At 36.9% G+C, this 18,523-nt stretch overlaps 2 protein-coding genes across 2 annotated transcripts; both read left to right on the top strand.

Moving 5' to 3' along the window:
- Positions 1 to 199: 199 nt before the first annotated feature.
- opa3 (outer mitochondrial membrane lipid metabolism regulator OPA3) lies at positions 200 to 2,249 on the top strand. The gene is made up of 2 exons (XM_042743876.1): positions 200 to 373; positions 1,316 to 2,249. The coding sequence occupies exons 1-2, from the start codon at positions 232 to 234 to the stop codon at positions 1,645 to 1,647; spliced, it is 474 nt and encodes a 157-aa protein (XP_042599810.1). The 5' UTR covers positions 200 to 231; the 3' UTR covers positions 1,648 to 2,249.
- A 1,313-nt stretch (positions 2,250 to 3,562) lies between these two features.
- hnrnpul1 (heterogeneous nuclear ribonucleoprotein U-like 1) lies at positions 3,563 to 18,103 on the top strand. The gene is given in 17 exon segments (XM_042743871.1): positions 3,563 to 3,800; positions 4,949 to 5,144; positions 5,256 to 5,405; positions 8,401 to 8,611; positions 8,726 to 8,799; positions 8,890 to 9,029; positions 9,825 to 9,924; positions 10,010 to 10,122; positions 10,967 to 11,233; positions 13,181 to 13,275; positions 13,277 to 13,304; positions 13,826 to 13,954; positions 14,716 to 14,884; positions 16,208 to 16,438; positions 16,527 to 16,669; positions 16,762 to 16,917; positions 17,939 to 18,103. Coding segments are annotated over 16 exon segments (2,286 nt in total). The 5' UTR covers positions 3,563 to 3,800; positions 4,949 to 4,972; the 3' UTR covers positions 18,047 to 18,103.
- The last annotated feature ends 420 nt before the right edge of the window (positions 18,104 to 18,523 follow it).

Genomic DNA, 18,523 nt, shown 5'->3' with positions numbered 1-18,523 from the left:
ATGTTAATATACTTTAAACTACGTGTATTATATAAAATACGTAACAAACGGGGGAATAAACTTGAAATAAAATTAAATAATAAAAAAAAACAATAATAATTATAATATTGCAAGAAACGAGCGTTCTAGATCTCATGAATATTACTATTGCGTCATTAATATTACACAGGAGCATCGTCCACATGACGTCCTTGTACTCCCGCCTCCTCAGATGACGCATTTTCCGCCAAGATGGTTGTGGGTGCCTTTCCAATTGCAAAGCTGCTCTATCTGGGCGTACGACAGTTGAGCAAACCAGTAGCTAACAGGATAAAAGCAGGCGCGCGGAGAAGTGAATTCTTTAAGAACTATATCTGCCTTCCTCCAGCTCAAGGTATGCAGGCTTTTGGTTGTTCGTGTTTAACGATATGATGTCAATCCATATGAAACGAGTATGTGTAGGCGTAAATGTCGAGGCAACACGCAGCCAATAGCCGTTTGCTTGGATGTGCTATTTAGCCAATCACGACTGCTGCGATTTTGTCATTGGGTGTTTTCAACAACCGATTTACCCAGAAACCAATGAGATGCTAGAAACAAGGTTCCATTTAGACCAATGAGATTCGGGTTTGCTTAAAGGGGCGGGGCTCGACTGTCATTGAGGTTACAGCGAGGAACTGAAAGTGCCTTTTGCTGCTTGTTGAATTTAGTTGATAATTTGTGACCCTGGAACACAAAACCAGTCAATTTAAACTGAGATGTATACATAAATCTGCTGAATAAATAAGCTGGCCATTGATGTATGTATGGTTTTTTTGTTAGGATAGGGGACAATATTTGGCAGAGATACAGCTAACGTTACCTATTTGAAAATTTGGAATCTGATGGTGCCAAAAAAAAAAAAAAAAAAAAAAAAAAAAAAAACTTTAAAGTTGTCCAAATTAAGTTCTTAGCCATGCATATTACTCATCAAAAATTTAGTTTTAATATATTTACGGTATAAACGTTCTCTTCATGGAAATAAACACATTTTCATTTATTTATTAAATATAATATGAGAGGAATATCAACTATGTCTAATACACGCTTTTTTGGTCTTTTTTAATATTATAGCTTTCATATAGTAGTCTCTTTTTAATATTGTTATTGTTTTTAATCTTATGTTTTTTTTATACTGTAATCTCTGTTATGTTGGTTATCACAAGCATGAAGGTAAAACCAAAGTGTGTCTTAACTTTTTAATTTTTTATTATTATTATTTATTTTTTTTACAGTGGATTGTTGAAATAAATCTGTCAAGTAATTCAAATTGTGGAGCCTCTTGTTTTCTCCATAGCATATCACTGGATCGAGATGAGAACAAAGATGAGAATTATGGGTTTCCGTGGCTCCACCATCAAACCTCTGAATGAAGAGGCAGCTGCGGAGCTTGGAGCAGAGCTGCTCGGTGAAGCTATCGTTTTCATCATCGGCGGAGGTTGCATGGTGCTTGAATACAGCCGTCAGGCCACCAACTCCAGGCGCAAGGAAGAGGAGCTTGCACAAACCATTAACAGTCTTCAGACACAACTTGGAGAGCTTGCACTAGCCACAGAGACACTGGATGCCCAGATCAGAGAGGTTAATAGACTTCTGTTGTCCCTCCCAGCGGCTCCAGCTAGCAAGTAACAATATACATCACTAAAATACACCCTTTCTAAGAAGGGCAAAGAGACTGATTTATGAGAACATATCAGTAGTGGTGCAGCACTGCCATATATATACACACAAAGTCTTGGTTCAGCCATCCCACACACACAAAGAAAGCCCAGGTTATATAAACGAGGAAGGATCAGAGAGTTTGTGTGTGATTGGGTGACTGGCCACCAGTCTAACACTTCCTATTCGTTATTTGTTTGGTTGGATGATGCTGTTTTCAATCAAAGGTTCTAGTGATTTGATGATTCTGTTAAACCATCGCCAACACTTGACCGCTTAGTATTCTGCTCATCAGTTTGGATGGTATTTCATAACATTTTCTTCGTATAATATGCTGATGGAGTTGGGCAATTATCATTTATTAATGATTTGAAAATGCTTTTGAATTTTCGATACTTGAATGACAAATTCCATACAGTATATAAGGATGTGTCCCTTGAAATAGGAAACAGAGAGCCGTCTCTGTGTGTCCTGCAAGAAAATCCCCATTACATTAAAAGACTGCTGTGTTTAATATGGCATGTGTATATGGGTGTATATTTATGATTGTAAAATAAAGTGAAATATTCTGATGTTTGTTTTTTTTCTTCTCCTTGTGTCTTGAATGTATTACAATTGTGAAAATATTTTTTAATTGTGAAATGTCAATCTTAATCACATGCGAAAGTTTTAGCACTTCAGTTTTCACTGTATTCAAGGCACAACATCCTGTATTTACAGACTTACATTTAAAAATGGAAAAACCATTGATTTGAAAAGCCTGAGCAATTTGGAAATACTATATGAACTATGTCTATGTCCTTTTTCTATCTTTCTATATAACCCTGACATGTTTGGGTATATAAAGTCATGTTTGTACAATGCTTGTTTGCTCTCTCTCTCTCTCTCTCTCTCTCTCTCTCTCTCTCTCTCATGTCTCTCCGCTCTCTCTCTCTCTCTCTCTCTCTCTCTCTCTCTCTCTCTCTCTCTCTAAGTGTGTGTGTGTGTGTGTGTGTGTGTGTGTGTGTTTAAGAGGGATCATGCCTCTACACCAGAAATATCAAATCCAGCCCGAACACCAGATCCTGTCAGAAAATATCCGTTTTGTCTGGTAACAGAACAACTATTCAGCAAAATTGCTTAATACCCAAAACCTAGTTACAGTCTTGTCTGGTACCCAAAACCAGTGTTTAAGTCTTCTATCAGCCAAGAAGTTGCCTGAGCAAAGCTAGTGAAGAGCAGAAGCAGGAGACAAAGTGTTTATGATAAAAAAAGGAGCAAAATATTATTATGTCACAGGCAAAAGCAATGGAAATTACCGCTTCACACCAAAATCCCATAAACCTTGAACTTCCATAAACATTCCCTCTTATCACTCGTGAAGACAAACATCCCTTGAAACCTAAGACTAAGATTTGTTAAGACTAAACAACAATGGAAAAATAATATAAAAAGTAATCATATAATATAACGAATAATCGATTAATGAATCTATTAAGTGAGTATAGAAATGGCTATAATGATTACTATAAATTACTATATGATTACATGGAATAGTTAAATGATCATTGATGAATGAATCAATAAATGAAGAATGAAAGAAAGAAAAAAAAAAAACAAATGTATGGTTGTGCTCTTGACGCAACACAGAGTTTGCGTGTGAGGATCAATAAAGATCCTTCAGTATAGACTATAATTACAGAACATTGAGAAGCAACAAAGCATAAACTAGTGTAATTAAAAAAATAATAATTATTAGCTTTTCATCAGTTTACAAATCCGCTGCACTTCCTTCACAAACCCCTGCTTGGGAAACCCTGACAAATGTTTCATGCACTTCATAATGTGCTTTAGTCAAGACACTTTAGTTTTGCCTACAAAAATATTTCGATTTCTTTACCGAGGCACATGTTATATTTAATTGGGTAAAATTAGATTTAAAAAGAGTAACATTAGTAGACATTGACTGGGCTTGATAATGACTGAACTATCAGTATATTCCAGATGTGTCCAGTAGGTGGCAGCACTCAGAAACACTTTGGACAACATTCAGTATGTCTTCTGCTGCTCTGTACTGAAGCCTGCGCTAACTGTCCTTCTTTACTCAAACACTCTCCTTCAACTAACCAAGAGCTTGTGCTTTGGTAAGCTCATGACACCTTTTTAACCGACATTTTAGAATTTGCATTAGAGAAATGCACGTCCATTTTCATGAGCTAACATTAGCTGGCATAACATACATTCATAGCTTGACAAACCAGACATGTGCATGGGTCATTTCTCATTATTACATCATAATGTGAATGCATTTATTGAATTACAGTAGATGTGCCTGTTTGCCAAATGCATTTACTACTCAACTTATGTGTGCACATGATTTAGCAAATTAGCTGGGTAAATGTCCCACTCTGTCGGTTTAGCTGTGTTTTGGAAAATTATATGTTAGCTGGTTTCTATCTGGTCTAACCATGTCATTAGTAGGTCCAAGTTAAGATGGTTATTAAAGGGGTCATATGATGCTGCTAAAAAGAACATTATTTTGGGTATTTGGTGTAATGAAATGTGTTTATGTGGTTTAAGGTTAAAAAAAATAAAAAACCTTATTTTCCACATACTGTACATTATTGTTTCTCCTCTACGCCCCGCCTTCTGAAACGCGGTCTGAAAAGCGAGGTGTGCTGTGATTGGCCAGCTATCCAGCGCGTTGTGATTGGCCGAATGCCTCAAGCGTGTGACTGAAAATCTGCGCCTCTTAACACAAATCTTCCCACATAGTGATGTAGAGATTTCTTTGCATGAACATCTGGTTATGCAAATCTTCCCACACAGTGACGTAGAGATGTGGGGGCATGTTAGAATGAGCCATTTCAGGGGGCGTGGACGAGTCTCAACTTTTATAAAGAATATCTCTTTGGATTTGAGACTTTAGTCTTTGCAACTTCACAGATCTTCTAAGAGCTTGTAACACTCCAAAGAGAAAGGAAAATTTGAAATCGCATCATATGACCCCTTTAACTGATTAAAGCTGATAGACCATATCTTCCACCAGCAACAGACCAGCTATTACATGATCCTAAAGTGGTCTAGCTGGTTTATGAAACATGATAACTGGTTTCTAGCAAGTCTGAGCTGGTCGTTTTTGTGAGACCTGCTTGGATCAGCAATAAGGTTGTTAAGCTGGTTTTTGAAGCTGTCAGCTAGTGACCAGTTTAGACAGATGCTAAAAATCAGCTAACACAGATGTGGATATGCATCAGCATATATTGATGATTTGACACATTCATTTGGGCAGGTTTAGGAGCGAGAGCTTCTCGCTATGTCATGCATGATGAATGTGGATGTGAAGAAACTGAAAGTGAATGAGCTGAAAGAGGAGTTGCAGAAGCGTGGGCTGGACACCCGAGGCCTCAAAGTGGATCTGGTGGAGCGGCTGCAGGCGGCTCTTGAGGCTGAAAAGGAACCCACCTGCAATGATGAGACAGAAACAGGTAGTCGAGTTTGCATGCATGAAGATCATTTGATGCATGCTTTGACTAATGAAAATGAAAACACACTCAGCCGAAACATTTGTGATCTCATTGCTTGTTTGCCTGTGACAGGTGTTGCAGAGGCTGGGAATGCTGAGAGTTCTGATCAAGGGCAGATGGCTGCTGAGAAAGAGGGCTCTTATATAGACCCCAGCGTTTCTGAAGTCTCTAAAGATGAAAATAAACCAGAGACTGTGGATGTGCAACAGGCTGCCAAAGAGGGTAAGACTGCAAGTGGCATTTGTCGGAATGCATTTCATCAGCAGTTTTGAATTTTGTGACTCAATGCTTGTTCATGTAAACGTAATTACAAGTTACAAGGGGTGAGAACCAGAAGGGCGTAAGTAACATTTTGGGTAAAATGGAGATATATATATCAAATGAAAGCTCTTGATGAGCTGTTTCTACTGCCAAAAGGACTCAAGTGAATTCCTCACACATCTTCAATCATTTTGGAGTTATTCATTAGAAACATTAGAAATACTAAGCCAGTTGGTGCCAAAAGGGCGTTACTGCACTTACGCCACTTTGGCATTGAGGGTAAAGCCTGTGGATAGCACATGAGTCAAAATGGCTGACACAACAAGTAAGCCTGGTAGGTCAACCATGAGAAGACAGCAGTTTTCTCTAAAGTTTTCTCTACATCTACTGAAGATTTATTATTAAGCTTATTTTGTGACAAAGAGCTGGATGATGATGGAGAAAATGAAGTGTCAGTGAGGTCTAGCTAGCTAGCAGGTAGTAACCAATAACTTGCATTCTACTAGTATATCATATAGGCACTCAGTTACTGCTTAGCCACAAGAGACAGAATGCAGAGAAGGGATTATTATTATTATTATTGTTGTTAATAATAATTAGTTATGCAATTCCTTACTTCAGTATCATTCAATTAATGGTATTTGCTATCATATTTTTTTATTACAAACCCTAGTAAAATAGTAATGTGTATTGAAAATACATTTATTTCATACTAGTTCAAATCTATTAACATTTTATTTGCTTTATTTATTGTCTATTTACTGACATATCACTCTATACTTATATAAATATAAAAATTATAATTCAACTTTAATTGGAGTACTACTTGTGCACAATGCACATTTCTCAGTATTAAGCCTAAAATGTGTTGCAGTGTCACTATTGATGAGGATTGTATTATATTTAAATGCAAGATATTTAAAGTGTACCTAAAGAATATTTGCAAAAGTTCCATTTTTAACACAGTCAAATATAGTTCAGTATATCTTCAGTTGGACTTCAGCACAAGTATACCAGTTTAGCAATATGAAAAATAGCTTGTTATTTTCACATTCTATTTTCTTATAGTTTTCACAAATAAAGACACATTTGAAAACACAAATAAACAAGTTTATGTATATAGCACATTTCATACACAATGGTACATAAAACATAAAATAAAATAAAATAATTATAATAAAAAAATAATTACAACAATAAAACAAGGAATTTTAAAACTTTGAAAATTACTTAAAAATTGATTTAAGAGGTGTGAAATTTGTTTAAAACAGTTAAGAATAGAAAATTATTATGCATACATTATAGTGCAATCAGTTTGGACATCGCACAGTGCTCATTCAATAAATGCACAGCTAATCAGATGAGTTTTGAGTCTGCATTTAAATGTGACTTATTTTAGCACATCTGATCTCTTCTGGATGCTTATTCCAACTGCGGGCAGCATAACAACTAAAAGCAGACTCCCCTTGTTTTGTGTGAACCTTGGTATTTCTAACTGACTCGATCCTAATGATCTGAGTGGTCTGTTAGGTTTATATTCAGTGAGCATATCTGCTATGTATTTAGGGCCCAAGCCATTGAGTGATTTATAAACAAGTAAAAGTACTTTAAAATCAATCCTAAATATAACTGGAAGCCAGTGTAAGGACCTGAGGACTGGTGTGATATGCTCAGATTTTCTGGTTCTAGTCAGAATCCTGGCAGCAGCGTTCTGGATGAGCTGCAGCTGTCTAATGGTCTTTTTGGGAAGGCCGGTGAGAAGACCATTACAATAGTCCACCATGCTGGTGATAAAGGCATGAACAAGTTTCTCCAAGTCTTGACTGGAAACAAAACATCTAATTCTTGCAATATTTTTTAGATGATAGTATGCTAATTTAGTCACTGCTTTGACATGACTACTGAAATTGAGGTCTGTCTCCAGAATCACACCAAGATTCCTGACTTGATTTTTAGTTGTTTGTCCCCTAGAGTCAAGGTATGCATTCACCTTGAAAACTTCATCTTTGTTTCCAAATGCAATGACTTCAGTTTTTTCCTTGTTTAACTGAAGAAAATTCTGTCACATCCTACTGTTAATTTCATCATTGCATTGGCAGAGGAAGCCAATGGCACTGTAGTCATTTGGCGATAAGGCTAGGTAAATCTGGGTAATCATCAGCATAGCTGTGATAGGCAATTTGGTTCTTTCTCATTATTTGTCTTAGTGGGAGCATATACAGGCTAAACAAGAGCGGTGCAAGAATTGAGCCTTGTGGGACTCCACATGTCATGGACGTCCACTTATTTACATTTACATTTAGTCATTTAGCAGACGTTTTTATCCAAAGTGACTTACAAATGAGGACAATTTTCTCCACCTTATGGTATGTACTGAAAAATAGGTCAAATTGTTGTTATTTCATTATTGCAGATTTATATAAAGTTTAGCATTTGCATTTCCTACATGTTTTTTATTATCTTTATAATCATAAAATTAATCAAAGTTTGCCTTTTGCCCAAATTTTGATTGGGAAATCACTGTATTGGATTATTAACTTTATTGCATTCTCTAGATTTTGACAGGCTCCCTGTTGCTGACAAACGTATTTGACCCCGGGCCCAGGTCTCTTTTAGTTGTTTGTGATTTTCTAAAATAATCAAGGTTAATGATTTTTACCGAGTACGTTTTTACTCACAATGTCTGCCTGATGCCTCAATTATTTTAGAGCTTGGCTGAATTAGAAATATGTGTATTCATTATAAAATGTCCAACTTCCAAAAGTTTTTTATTAATTTACTTTGTAGTTAATATATGCTTTACTAATTTCAGTTGTTTTCGTATAATTTAATCCTTGTTTTAAATCATTTTAAGTCATTTTGAGGACCATTTGGAAGTTTGCTGTGGCATAGCTTGCCCCCTTGGTTGAGAACCTCTGCTTTATATTGAATTTTTATTGTTTAACAAAACATGAAGTGGCACCAGTAAAGGTGAAAAATGAGGGTGAGATAAAGATGGAGCAACAAGGACAGCAGCGACTGGCCCCCAGCAGTGAATGGGAAGATCTGGAGAGCCAGCAGAATACAGAGATCAAGACTGAACAGGACAGACATGGACATTATGGCCACAAGAGGCGCTATGATGAGAGCCACGGTTTCAGCTATTATGAACACCGTGAAGACAGGAGGTGACTTTATCACAGTGCTTTTGTTTAATCCTATATAACCATAAGCATTTTGACTTAATGCACACTAACAAGTGCTGTAACATTTACATTGTGATTTTCTATGTTTTATCACAGGTCCCGCTCACCTCTGCCATCTGCTGATGAGGATGAGGAAGACTTTGATGGCACTCTAGTGGTCATTGACACTTGTATGTGTGAGGGCTTGTTTTGTGTAATTATGATTTATGATATCTCTATAATAGAAATAATAATGGAATTCTCTCTGTAAACCTCGACAGATAACTGTGACTTGCACTTCAAAGTCTCTCGGGACCGTTGCAGCGGCTGTCCTTTAACCACTGAGGGGTTTGCTTACCTATGGTCTGGAGCACGAGCAACGTATGGTGTAAACAAGGGACGCGTGTGCTATGAGCTGAAGGTAATGTACATTACCTTTCAAAAAATTGAGTTATTTTTTAATGTTTATATGCTTAGGCTTACCAAGTCTGCACTGTTTTTTCAAAATAGTAATATTGTGAAATATTATTTAAAATTAAAATAATTTTGTGTAAACTGTGATACTATTTTAGGATTCTTTAATAAACAGAAAGAACAACATTTATTCAAAATAAAAATATTTTGTAACATTATAAATCTTAACTGTCAAATTTGATCAATTTAATCTATCCTTGCTGAATAAAAGTATTCATTTCTTTCCAATCTTACTTAACCCACACTTTTGAATGGTAGTTCAGATTAGTTGTTTCTCTTTATTTAAAAGGATATTTCACCCAAAAATGTTGTCATTATTTACTCACTATCATGTTGTTCCAAACCCATTAGACCTTCGTTTATCTTCGGAACAAAAATTAAGATATTTCTGATGAAGTCCGAGAGCTTTCTGACCCTCCATAGACAGCAACGCAACTGACATGTTCAAGGCCCAGAAACATAGTAAGGACATCGTTAAAATAGCTCATGTGACATCAGTGGTCCAACTGTAATTTTATGAAGCTATGAGAATACTTTGCTGTCTATGGAGGGTCAGGAAGTTCTCAGATTTCATCAAAAATATCTTAAATTTGTGTTCTGAAGGTAAACGAAGGTCTTACGGGTTTGGAACGACATGGGGGTGAGTGATTCCCAATGACAGAATTTAAATTTTTTGGGTGAACTATCTTTTTAACTTTCAAATTAACTTAATAGTTTACATAATCTTGGTTTTTGTCTCCAGGTTATGGAGTATATACCAGTCAAGCATCTTCCCGGCAGTGAACCTGACCCTCATGTCGTGCGAGTTGGGTGGTCTCTGGATTCCTGCAGCACACAGCTTGGTGAGGAATCACAAGTACACTCACATGGGTTAGTTTATAGAAATGATCTTTCTAGGTTCTTATTTTAGGAATTTCTTTGTTTCAGGAGAGGAGGCGTTCTCTTATGGGTATGGCGGAACAGGGAAGAAGTCTACCTGTTGCAAATTTGAAGATTACAGAGAGAAATTTGGTGAAAGCGATGTCATTGGATGCTATGTTGTGAGGGCTATTCTTACCTTTCTTCTGGAATCTGTTAAATCAGTGTCTCTGTTGCAAAACCTGGTCAAACTTTTGCTGTATACTGCAAGATTAAGGTGCAGTCACATTTACCACTACTTGAAATTTATCATACAAAATCAAGTCATGATGAATTTTGCTTGATAGGCTTCCAGTGGTTAAGAAATTATACTACGTGAATTTTGCGTTGGTTTCAAATTTGATTAACGTTCACATGACTTTACAGCACTGAAAAGTTGTAAGCCTCTTGGTTCGGCAGTAATCTCCGGTGGGCAGAGATTCGCAGCTCTAAAACTGAAGATCCGCAATGGATAAAAGCGCTCATTCTAGTAGTATCTACTCAGCCAGTTTTGTATAAAACTTCACTTGAATATAAAAAGTGACAAATAAAACAAAGGCTATTTGGAAAGCACTTATTTAGGATTGGTTTGTTTGCTAGCTGGCAGCTAGCTTTGAATGTTTATTTCATCGTTGTTGTTTTTTGGTATCATTCATCGGCAAGCACTTTCTTTCTCCTATGAAATTTGTCAAGCAAACAGTAAATGTAACCATACCTTGTGTCTTCATCTTATTTATCATCTTATAAGTGACTGATTTGGAACAAACTACATAGGCTGCAATTTCAGGTGTTGCACAAATAGATTCTAATTGAGTTTAGCATTAGCATGTTGCTAAGCTAACAAGCTAACAACATGACACCCTATTCACCCAGCTTACTAGGTTTTGGATTCGAGAGAATAATGAAAGAAAACCAAAATAACAAACATGTAACTACCTAAATAAAGTAGTTGACATAAATATATAGTCACATAAGTGTCTTTTGCAGGACTTTGACAGTCATGAACAGGTGGAAATGGCTTTCTCAAAGAACGGGAAGTGGCTTGATGTGGCATTTCGCGTATCTAAAGAAGAACTGGCTGGTCGTGCACTGTATCCTCACGTCCTTGTGAAGAACTGCTCTGTTGAGTTTAACTTTGGCCAGCGAGCAGAACCTTTTTTTCCTTTGCAAGATGGCTACACTTTGATTGGGGCCGCCAACATAGAGAACAGGGTCAGAGGAACTGTTGGTCCCTCCAACAAATCTGATTGTGAGGTAAATTCTCCTGATTTATTAGCTTCATACAGTTAGTGTGAGCATTAGATTTAGTTTCCCTTTGCTTTTGCAGTGAAGTTTTATGTAACATCTTTAAGACAAACGTTGTCTTATTTGACATCTTTGACAAAATCTTACAGTAGATAGATACACAGTCATTCAAAATGTTTGGGTCAGTAAGATGTTTTGTTTTGTTAGCAGCAAAGCAGCATATTAGAATGATTTCTGATGGATATTGTGACACTGAAGACTATTGAAAATGTAGCTTTGCCATTATAGAAATAAATGACATTTTAGAATACATTTTTTGTTGTTGTTTAATTTGAAATAATATTTCACAATATTATTTAGACTATATTTTTGATCAAATAAATTCACCCTAGGTGTGCATAAGAGACTTTTCAAAAAACATTAACAAAACATAGGTCCCCTAAACTTTTAAATGGTAGTATATACAGGTCCTTCTAAAAAAATTAGCATATTGTGAAAAAGTTCATTATTTTCCATAATGTAATGATAAAAATTAAACTTTCACATATTTTAGATTCATTGCACACCAACTGAAATATTTCAGGTCTTTTATTGTTTTAATACTGATGATTTTCAAAAAATTAGCATATTTCATCCGACCAATAAAAGAAAAGTGTTTTTAATACAAAAAAAGTCAACCTTCAAATAATTATGTTCAGTTATGCACTCAATACTTGGTCGGAAATCCTTTTGCAGAAATGACTGTTTCAATGCGGCGTGGCATGGAGGCAATCAGCCTGTGGCACTACTGAGGTGTTATGGAGGCCCAGGATGCTTCGATAGCGGCCTTAAGCTCATCCAGAGTGTTGGGTCTTGCGTCTCTCAACTTTCTCTTCACAATATCCCACAGATTCTCTATGGGGTTAAGGTCAGGAGAGTTGCCAGGTCGTGCTGAAAAACGAAATCTTCATCTCCATAAAGCTTTTCAGCAGATGGAAGCATGAAGTGCTCCAAAATCTCCTGATAGCTAGCTGCATTGACCCTGCCCTTGATAAAACACAGTGGACTAACACCAGCAGCTGACATGGCACCCCAGACCATCACTGACTGTGGGTACTTGACACTGGACTTCAGGCATTTTGGCATTTCCTTCTCCCCAGTCTTCCTCCAGACTCTGGCACCTTGATTTCCGAATGACATGCAAAATTTGCTTTCATCCGAAAAAAGTACTTTGGACCACTGAGCAACAGTCCAGTGCTGCTTCTCTGTTGGGAATGCAGCACCTGTAGCCCATTTCCTGCACACGGCTCTGGATGTTTCTACTCCAGACTCAGTCCACTGCTTCCGCAGGTCCCCCAAGGTCTGGAATCGGTCCTTCTCAACAATCTTCCTCAGGGTCCGGTCACCTCTTCTCGTTGTGCAGCGTTTTTTTGCCACACTTTTTCCTTCCCACAGACTTCCCACTGAGGTGCCTTGATACAGCACTCTGGGAACAGCCTATTCGTTCAGAAATTTCTTTCTGTGTCTTACCCTCTCGCTTGAGGGTGTCAATGATGGCCTTCTGGACAGCAGTCAGGTCGGCAGTCTTACCCATGATTGCGGTTTTGAGTAATGAACCAGGCTGGGAGTTTTTAAAAGCCTCAGGAATCTTTTGCAGGTGTTTAGAGTTAATTAGTTGATTCAGATGATTAGGTTAATAGCTCGTTTAGAGAACCTTTTCATGATATGCTAATTTTTTGAGATAGGAATTTTGTGTTTTCATGAGCTGTATGCCAAAATCATCAGTATTAAAAACCATAAAAGACCTGAAATATTTCAGTTGGTGTGCAATGAATCTAAAATATATGAAAGTTTAATTTTTATCATTACATTATGGAAAATAATGAACTTTTATCACAATATGCTAATTTTTTGAGAAGGACCTGTATGGTCTCAAATAAATGCGTGCAGTCCAGAGAATATCACTTTTGTGTGTAGATACTGATGATGGTTGGTCTTCCTGCTTGCGGTAAAAAAACAACATCCACAAAAAAACACACAGATAAAAACACAAAAAAAAAATAAAACACCCTGCACAAACGCCATCATGGAGAAAATGAAGGTAGGATCAGCATGTTTAAATGTGTTTTAAGGTTCACAATTGAAAAGAAATCATGTTCTTGGGTCCAAAAACAAGTGCAATGGAATGGAACAGATTATTATTATTTTTTTTACTTTATTTATAAATTTGTGATGTAAATAATTGTATAAAAATGTACATTTTACTCTTCAAAAGTTTAGGCTCAGTAAGATTTTTTGAAAACATTTATAATAAGTAGTTTTAAATAAATGCTTTTTTAAACTTATTACATTATAATAAATTACATGTTAAAATAGAAAAGTTATTTTAAACTGTAAAAATATTACACAGTATTATTGTTTTTCATTTATTTTTGATCAAATACATGGTGAACATAAGAGCCTTATTTAAAAATATATATATATTTAAAAAAAAATCTTACAGACCCCCTTTTTTTTTTTTTTTTTTTTTTTTTTTTTTTTTTTTTTTTTTTTTTTACATGAGTGCATGTTGCTTAAAAAACAACCTTTTATGATATTTTTATGGTTCTGTTATGGTCTTAGGTGATGGGATTGCGTCGCCAGCGAAACTATTCTGGGCGCTGGGACATCCTGATTCAGCGGGCCACTCAGTGCCTGAACCAAATGATCCAGATTGCTTCCCGCAAAAGACGGAACTACATCTTAGATCAGGTACTGCAAACACATTCCTATGATTCCCACTGAAGACAGCTGTGAATGACCTCTTCTGTTTTTCTTCTAATTTGTTATTTATTTATCTTTCAGGAGGTCACAGTGTGATTGAGTAGAAGAAGCAGCTTTTGACTGAATGTTGTATATTGCAGTGTCAGAAAAGTTATTAATGTCAAACATGTTCATGTTTAGCATTTACATTATCTTGCATTTTCAATTACATTGAACTCTCTGATAATGTACTGATAGTCCAAGACTGTAATAAGATGTTGAGAGACAAGTAATCTCAGCCTGGTGAGTAAGAAAGCACATTTTATTGAGGTACTAATTATAAAAGAAATAGACTTGGTTTTAAATAGACCTCCATTATCCTGTGGGTTGTTTCAGTAACAAGGTAAGTGGCTTCTTGGCTTTTCATGGCTGTGAATATTCTCAGGTAAGTGATGTATGTCTGTCTATAGACCTGAAGCACCACAAAGAGACGCATGAGTCAAGGTAAGTGAAGGAGACCCTTTTAGAATGGGGAAAACTCTTATTTGAAATATTTTGTGTATATAGGTGACATTTATTTGCATTCAATTTTAAGAAGTGTAGTTATTAAGTGTGAGGTCTTGTAAAGGTTCATCAGTAGGTACAGGTAAAGAAAGGAAAAACCACTCTCACTTCATTGCAGGGTTCCAGATTTCCTCCGGGGAAGAGCAAAGCCACACAAAAGTAACAATAATGAACAGCTTTTACTTCTTTCTTTTCACTATTGCTAGACAAATGTATATGGGTCAGCCCAGAGACGAAAAATGCGTCCTTTTGAAGGGTTTCAACGCAAGGCTATTGTAGTTTGTCCCACGGACGAGGATTTCAAAGAGCGAACGTTTAAGCAAACTCATGAGGAAGGGAAGGATGTGCCGGATCATGCTGTTTTAGAAATGAAAGGTAGGAGCACTGCTTTGGAAAAAAATAGAAATAACAGATTTTTTCACTTTTGCTTTTTGGTTTGTAATTAAAACCGTAAAAATACATAGTACTTAATCAAAGAAAAGAGCTTCATGTCTAGGACCTCTGTCCTCAGTTTGATTGGATCCTCTGTGTCTTAATGATACATGAGATTCTGCAAACCAAGCAAGTGCATTATCATTAAAAATGTCATTTAAAATAAGAATTCAATACAGTGGTGGCTAAAATAATTAGGACACTAGTATTTTCACCAGCTAAAAATGGGTTTAAGTCAGTTATTTCTATCTTTTGCTATAGTGTGTCAGTAGGAAATATCTGTTTACATTTACAAACATTCATTTTGCCATTAATTGTAATAATCCAGTGAGATTTTTCACAACAGCCAGTGCTCCACACAGACGTCTGGGCCCAGTTGCCTAAAAGGTTAGTCACCCACATTTTTTTCTTTAAAACTGGTGATAATTTTTAAAATTCAGTTACATAAAAGAATAGTTTAGTTTTAAGTTTATGCAACTGGCACCTGATCTCATTATCATTCAGTCTGTCTGGAATGTGAAGAAACAGAACAAACTGAGGCAGACTAAATCCAGAAGAACTGTGGCAACATCTCCAAGATGCTTCAAGAAACCTTCCTGCAAAGCTACCTGGAAAACTACGTGCAAGTGCACCGAGGGCAAAAGCTGCTTTAAATGCATAGGATGGTCACACCAAATGTTGATTTAATTTAGTTAATAGAAGTTAATTGATAAAGAAAATCTATTTCTGACATTGTTTTGACAGCATCCTCATTTTACAGCATTTTTACACAAGAGCTTTACAGGTAGGTCTCTTGAAGAATCTTGGAGATGTTGCCACAGTTCTTCTGGATTGAGTCTGTCTCAGTTTGTTCTGTTTCTTCATGTCACTCCAGACAGACTGAACGATGATGATGATGAGATCAGATCTCTGTGTGGACCCCTGACTGTTGTCAGGCTCCTTGTCACGCATGTGAAAATCTCACCGGATTATCACAATTACTAACAAAATGAATGTTTGGAAATGTAAACTGATAATTCCTACTGACACACTACAGCAAAAGATCATTTTGAGCACCACTGTAAATAGACACATCCCTTTTTTCCAACCATGTTTTTGAGGTTGCACTTGGTTTGCAGTAGTGTTCATTGTGTAGTGTCTGTCTTGCATCATTTTCCCATCTTCTTTTAGCAATATTTTGTGATATCAGAATTTTATCAAATTTCTTTTAAGTGTCTTCTGGTGGTGTGATCTATCCTAACTTCTTTCCCCTTTCCATGGCATTGGCCAACTTTGTGCTGCCAAAGGTTGGAGACTTTCTGGATGAAGTGACCTTCGTTGAGCTGCAAAGAGAAGAGGCTAATGAGCTAATCAAGCGGTACAATGAGGAGGGCCGGAAGGCTGGTCCGCCACCTGAGAAACGCTTTGATTACGGGCTACACAGACGCGAAAGCAGCTTCCAGCGGTATGACAACCACAGAGGGTCGAGAGGAGGCCCTGGAGGAAGCTACAGGGGAGGTGAATTGAACTTATTAGGGTGTCAACTAATTCAAAAGTCTGTCATTAGTGTTTTTCGAGGCAAGCTCTTGCTCTCTGCTTTTGTCAGATTATAACCGTGATGGCTACAATCAGAACCGCTGGGGAGGGAATCACAGAGACGGGCGAGATGGATACAGCAGCAGCCATCAGTCTGGAGGAAGCTACAATAGCAACCGCTATAGCTCCTATAACAAAGAGGGATATAACCAAGTGAGTCTGTACACAGCTGTGTATCTGTGACAGACATTTATCTTCATCAGATGTGTTTATGTCTTTTTGTTTTGTTCCCACATTTCTTTTAGAGCTATAATCCGGGTTACAGTCAAGGCTTCAACCAGGGCAGCTACAACCAAGGCTATAACTACAACCGATACCAAGATTATGGGCAAGGTGACCACGACAATCGAGGAGCTGGACAATCATATAACCAGCAGAACTACAATCAGCAGGATCAACAGGTGAGTTACAAGGAATGTTCTGTGATTAAAAACAACTTTTGCTCTGATAACTGATAACAGTTTTGAAAGCTTCTAATCTGATCCGAATACCGAATCCTACTCGCATCCTTATTCCAGCTAGTAATGGTCGTCTGGTTAGCACACGTTTTTAGCTGTGACTGACCTTCCTCTGCTGTACCTGAAGTTGCTGCATTTTGGCTGCTGTCTGTAGATTCCTTCATGCACAACTCGTATTCTTTTGGATGATTTAGACGCAAATGTTTTAACAGCGGCGATGTTGTGTACTGCTTAGGGTCCTTGCCACCACGAGACAAATCGGCATTACAAATTGAACATGTAGCTCAACTTGAATCGCCTTCTTTTTGTTTGAAAGTACTGCCAAACAAAACTTTTTTTGCTTACGAGTTCCATTTTCAGATTCTCACAGACTAATGCATTCGAACGGTCCACATGTAAACACCTTCACGTAATCAACGGCCGCGTGACGTCGACCAGCGTAGTGCAAGCCTAGGGTTCAGTTCGTTGGAAAAAAAATCTAAGGTTCGGCCGGATCCGAACCCCATCAAAACTACTGTTTACATTTCTCCATACATTAATTACAAAGTTAATTTCATCGACCTAGAAAAGTAGTTCCATCCTAAAAGGACAATTTAGACAACTTTACAGGTCAAACCTTTTATTGAATAACCTTTAGCAACAACAATACAAGCTTTCTACTTTTAAACCGTCTGACTTAGATTCTAAGTGCATTACTATATATGCATTTTCTGTCTTTTTTTATAAACTGAATTACTGTTCATAATTGTCTGCATGCCACAGCTGTTGATAGTATTTACTTTATTTCTAAATATTCCTTGAATGTGTTGTATAATCTCCTTTTTGGTCCTGTAACATTTAAACCCATTTTGTTTTATTAGATCAGATGATTGAAATGTAAGACTATATTCATAAAGATCAATATATTGAAGCAGTAAAAGTTGTTCTTTTATTGATGAGTTATGTTTTTCTTCATTATGCACAGCAGTGGAAGCAGTATTATCAGAATCAGAACCGGTGGAACCAGTACTACGGTCAATACGGGAATTACTCTGGACAGCAGGGAAGCCAGAGCTCACACGGCTCACAGTAAACAGGAAGTACGCTCTGACATCACCTCCATCATCACAGACACCATGATCAACCTTACTTAAAAAAAATCCCCCCACTCCAACTAAAATAACATCATTTCATTTACTCTCTCTTACATCACATCTAACCAAACCAATATCATATCAAACGAAGACATAGTATGCTGACTGTTGTCAGTGATTTTCGATTGAACTAAATGACTCAGTGTAAACTTCCCTGATGTAATTATACTACTGTAGTTAGTGCAACCAAACCCCTGCGTTTGAAATAAGGGCAGAGAGATGACTGATTTCTAGTATACGTGAAAGATATTATTATTGCGAGGTGCTTCTAGTTGTAGTACCACAAACAGCCTGCAGGTGTAGAAATGGTGAGAAGCTTCCTCGCACTGATTGTTTTGCCAAAAACAAGTTTTGTTTTGCCTAAATTCCATTTAATTTGGATTGTAGATGCTTGTTGTATTTGTATCAACTATTTT

Source organism: Cyprinus carpio, chromosome B18 (assembly GCF_018340385.1).
Source record: "Cyprinus carpio isolate SPL01 chromosome B18, ASM1834038v1, whole genome shotgun sequence".
NCBI lineage: Eukaryota > Metazoa > Chordata > Actinopteri > Cypriniformes > Cyprinidae > Cyprinus > Cyprinus carpio.
Note: the sequence above shows the minus strand (reverse complement) of the source record. Positions and strands in the feature narration are given on the sequence as shown.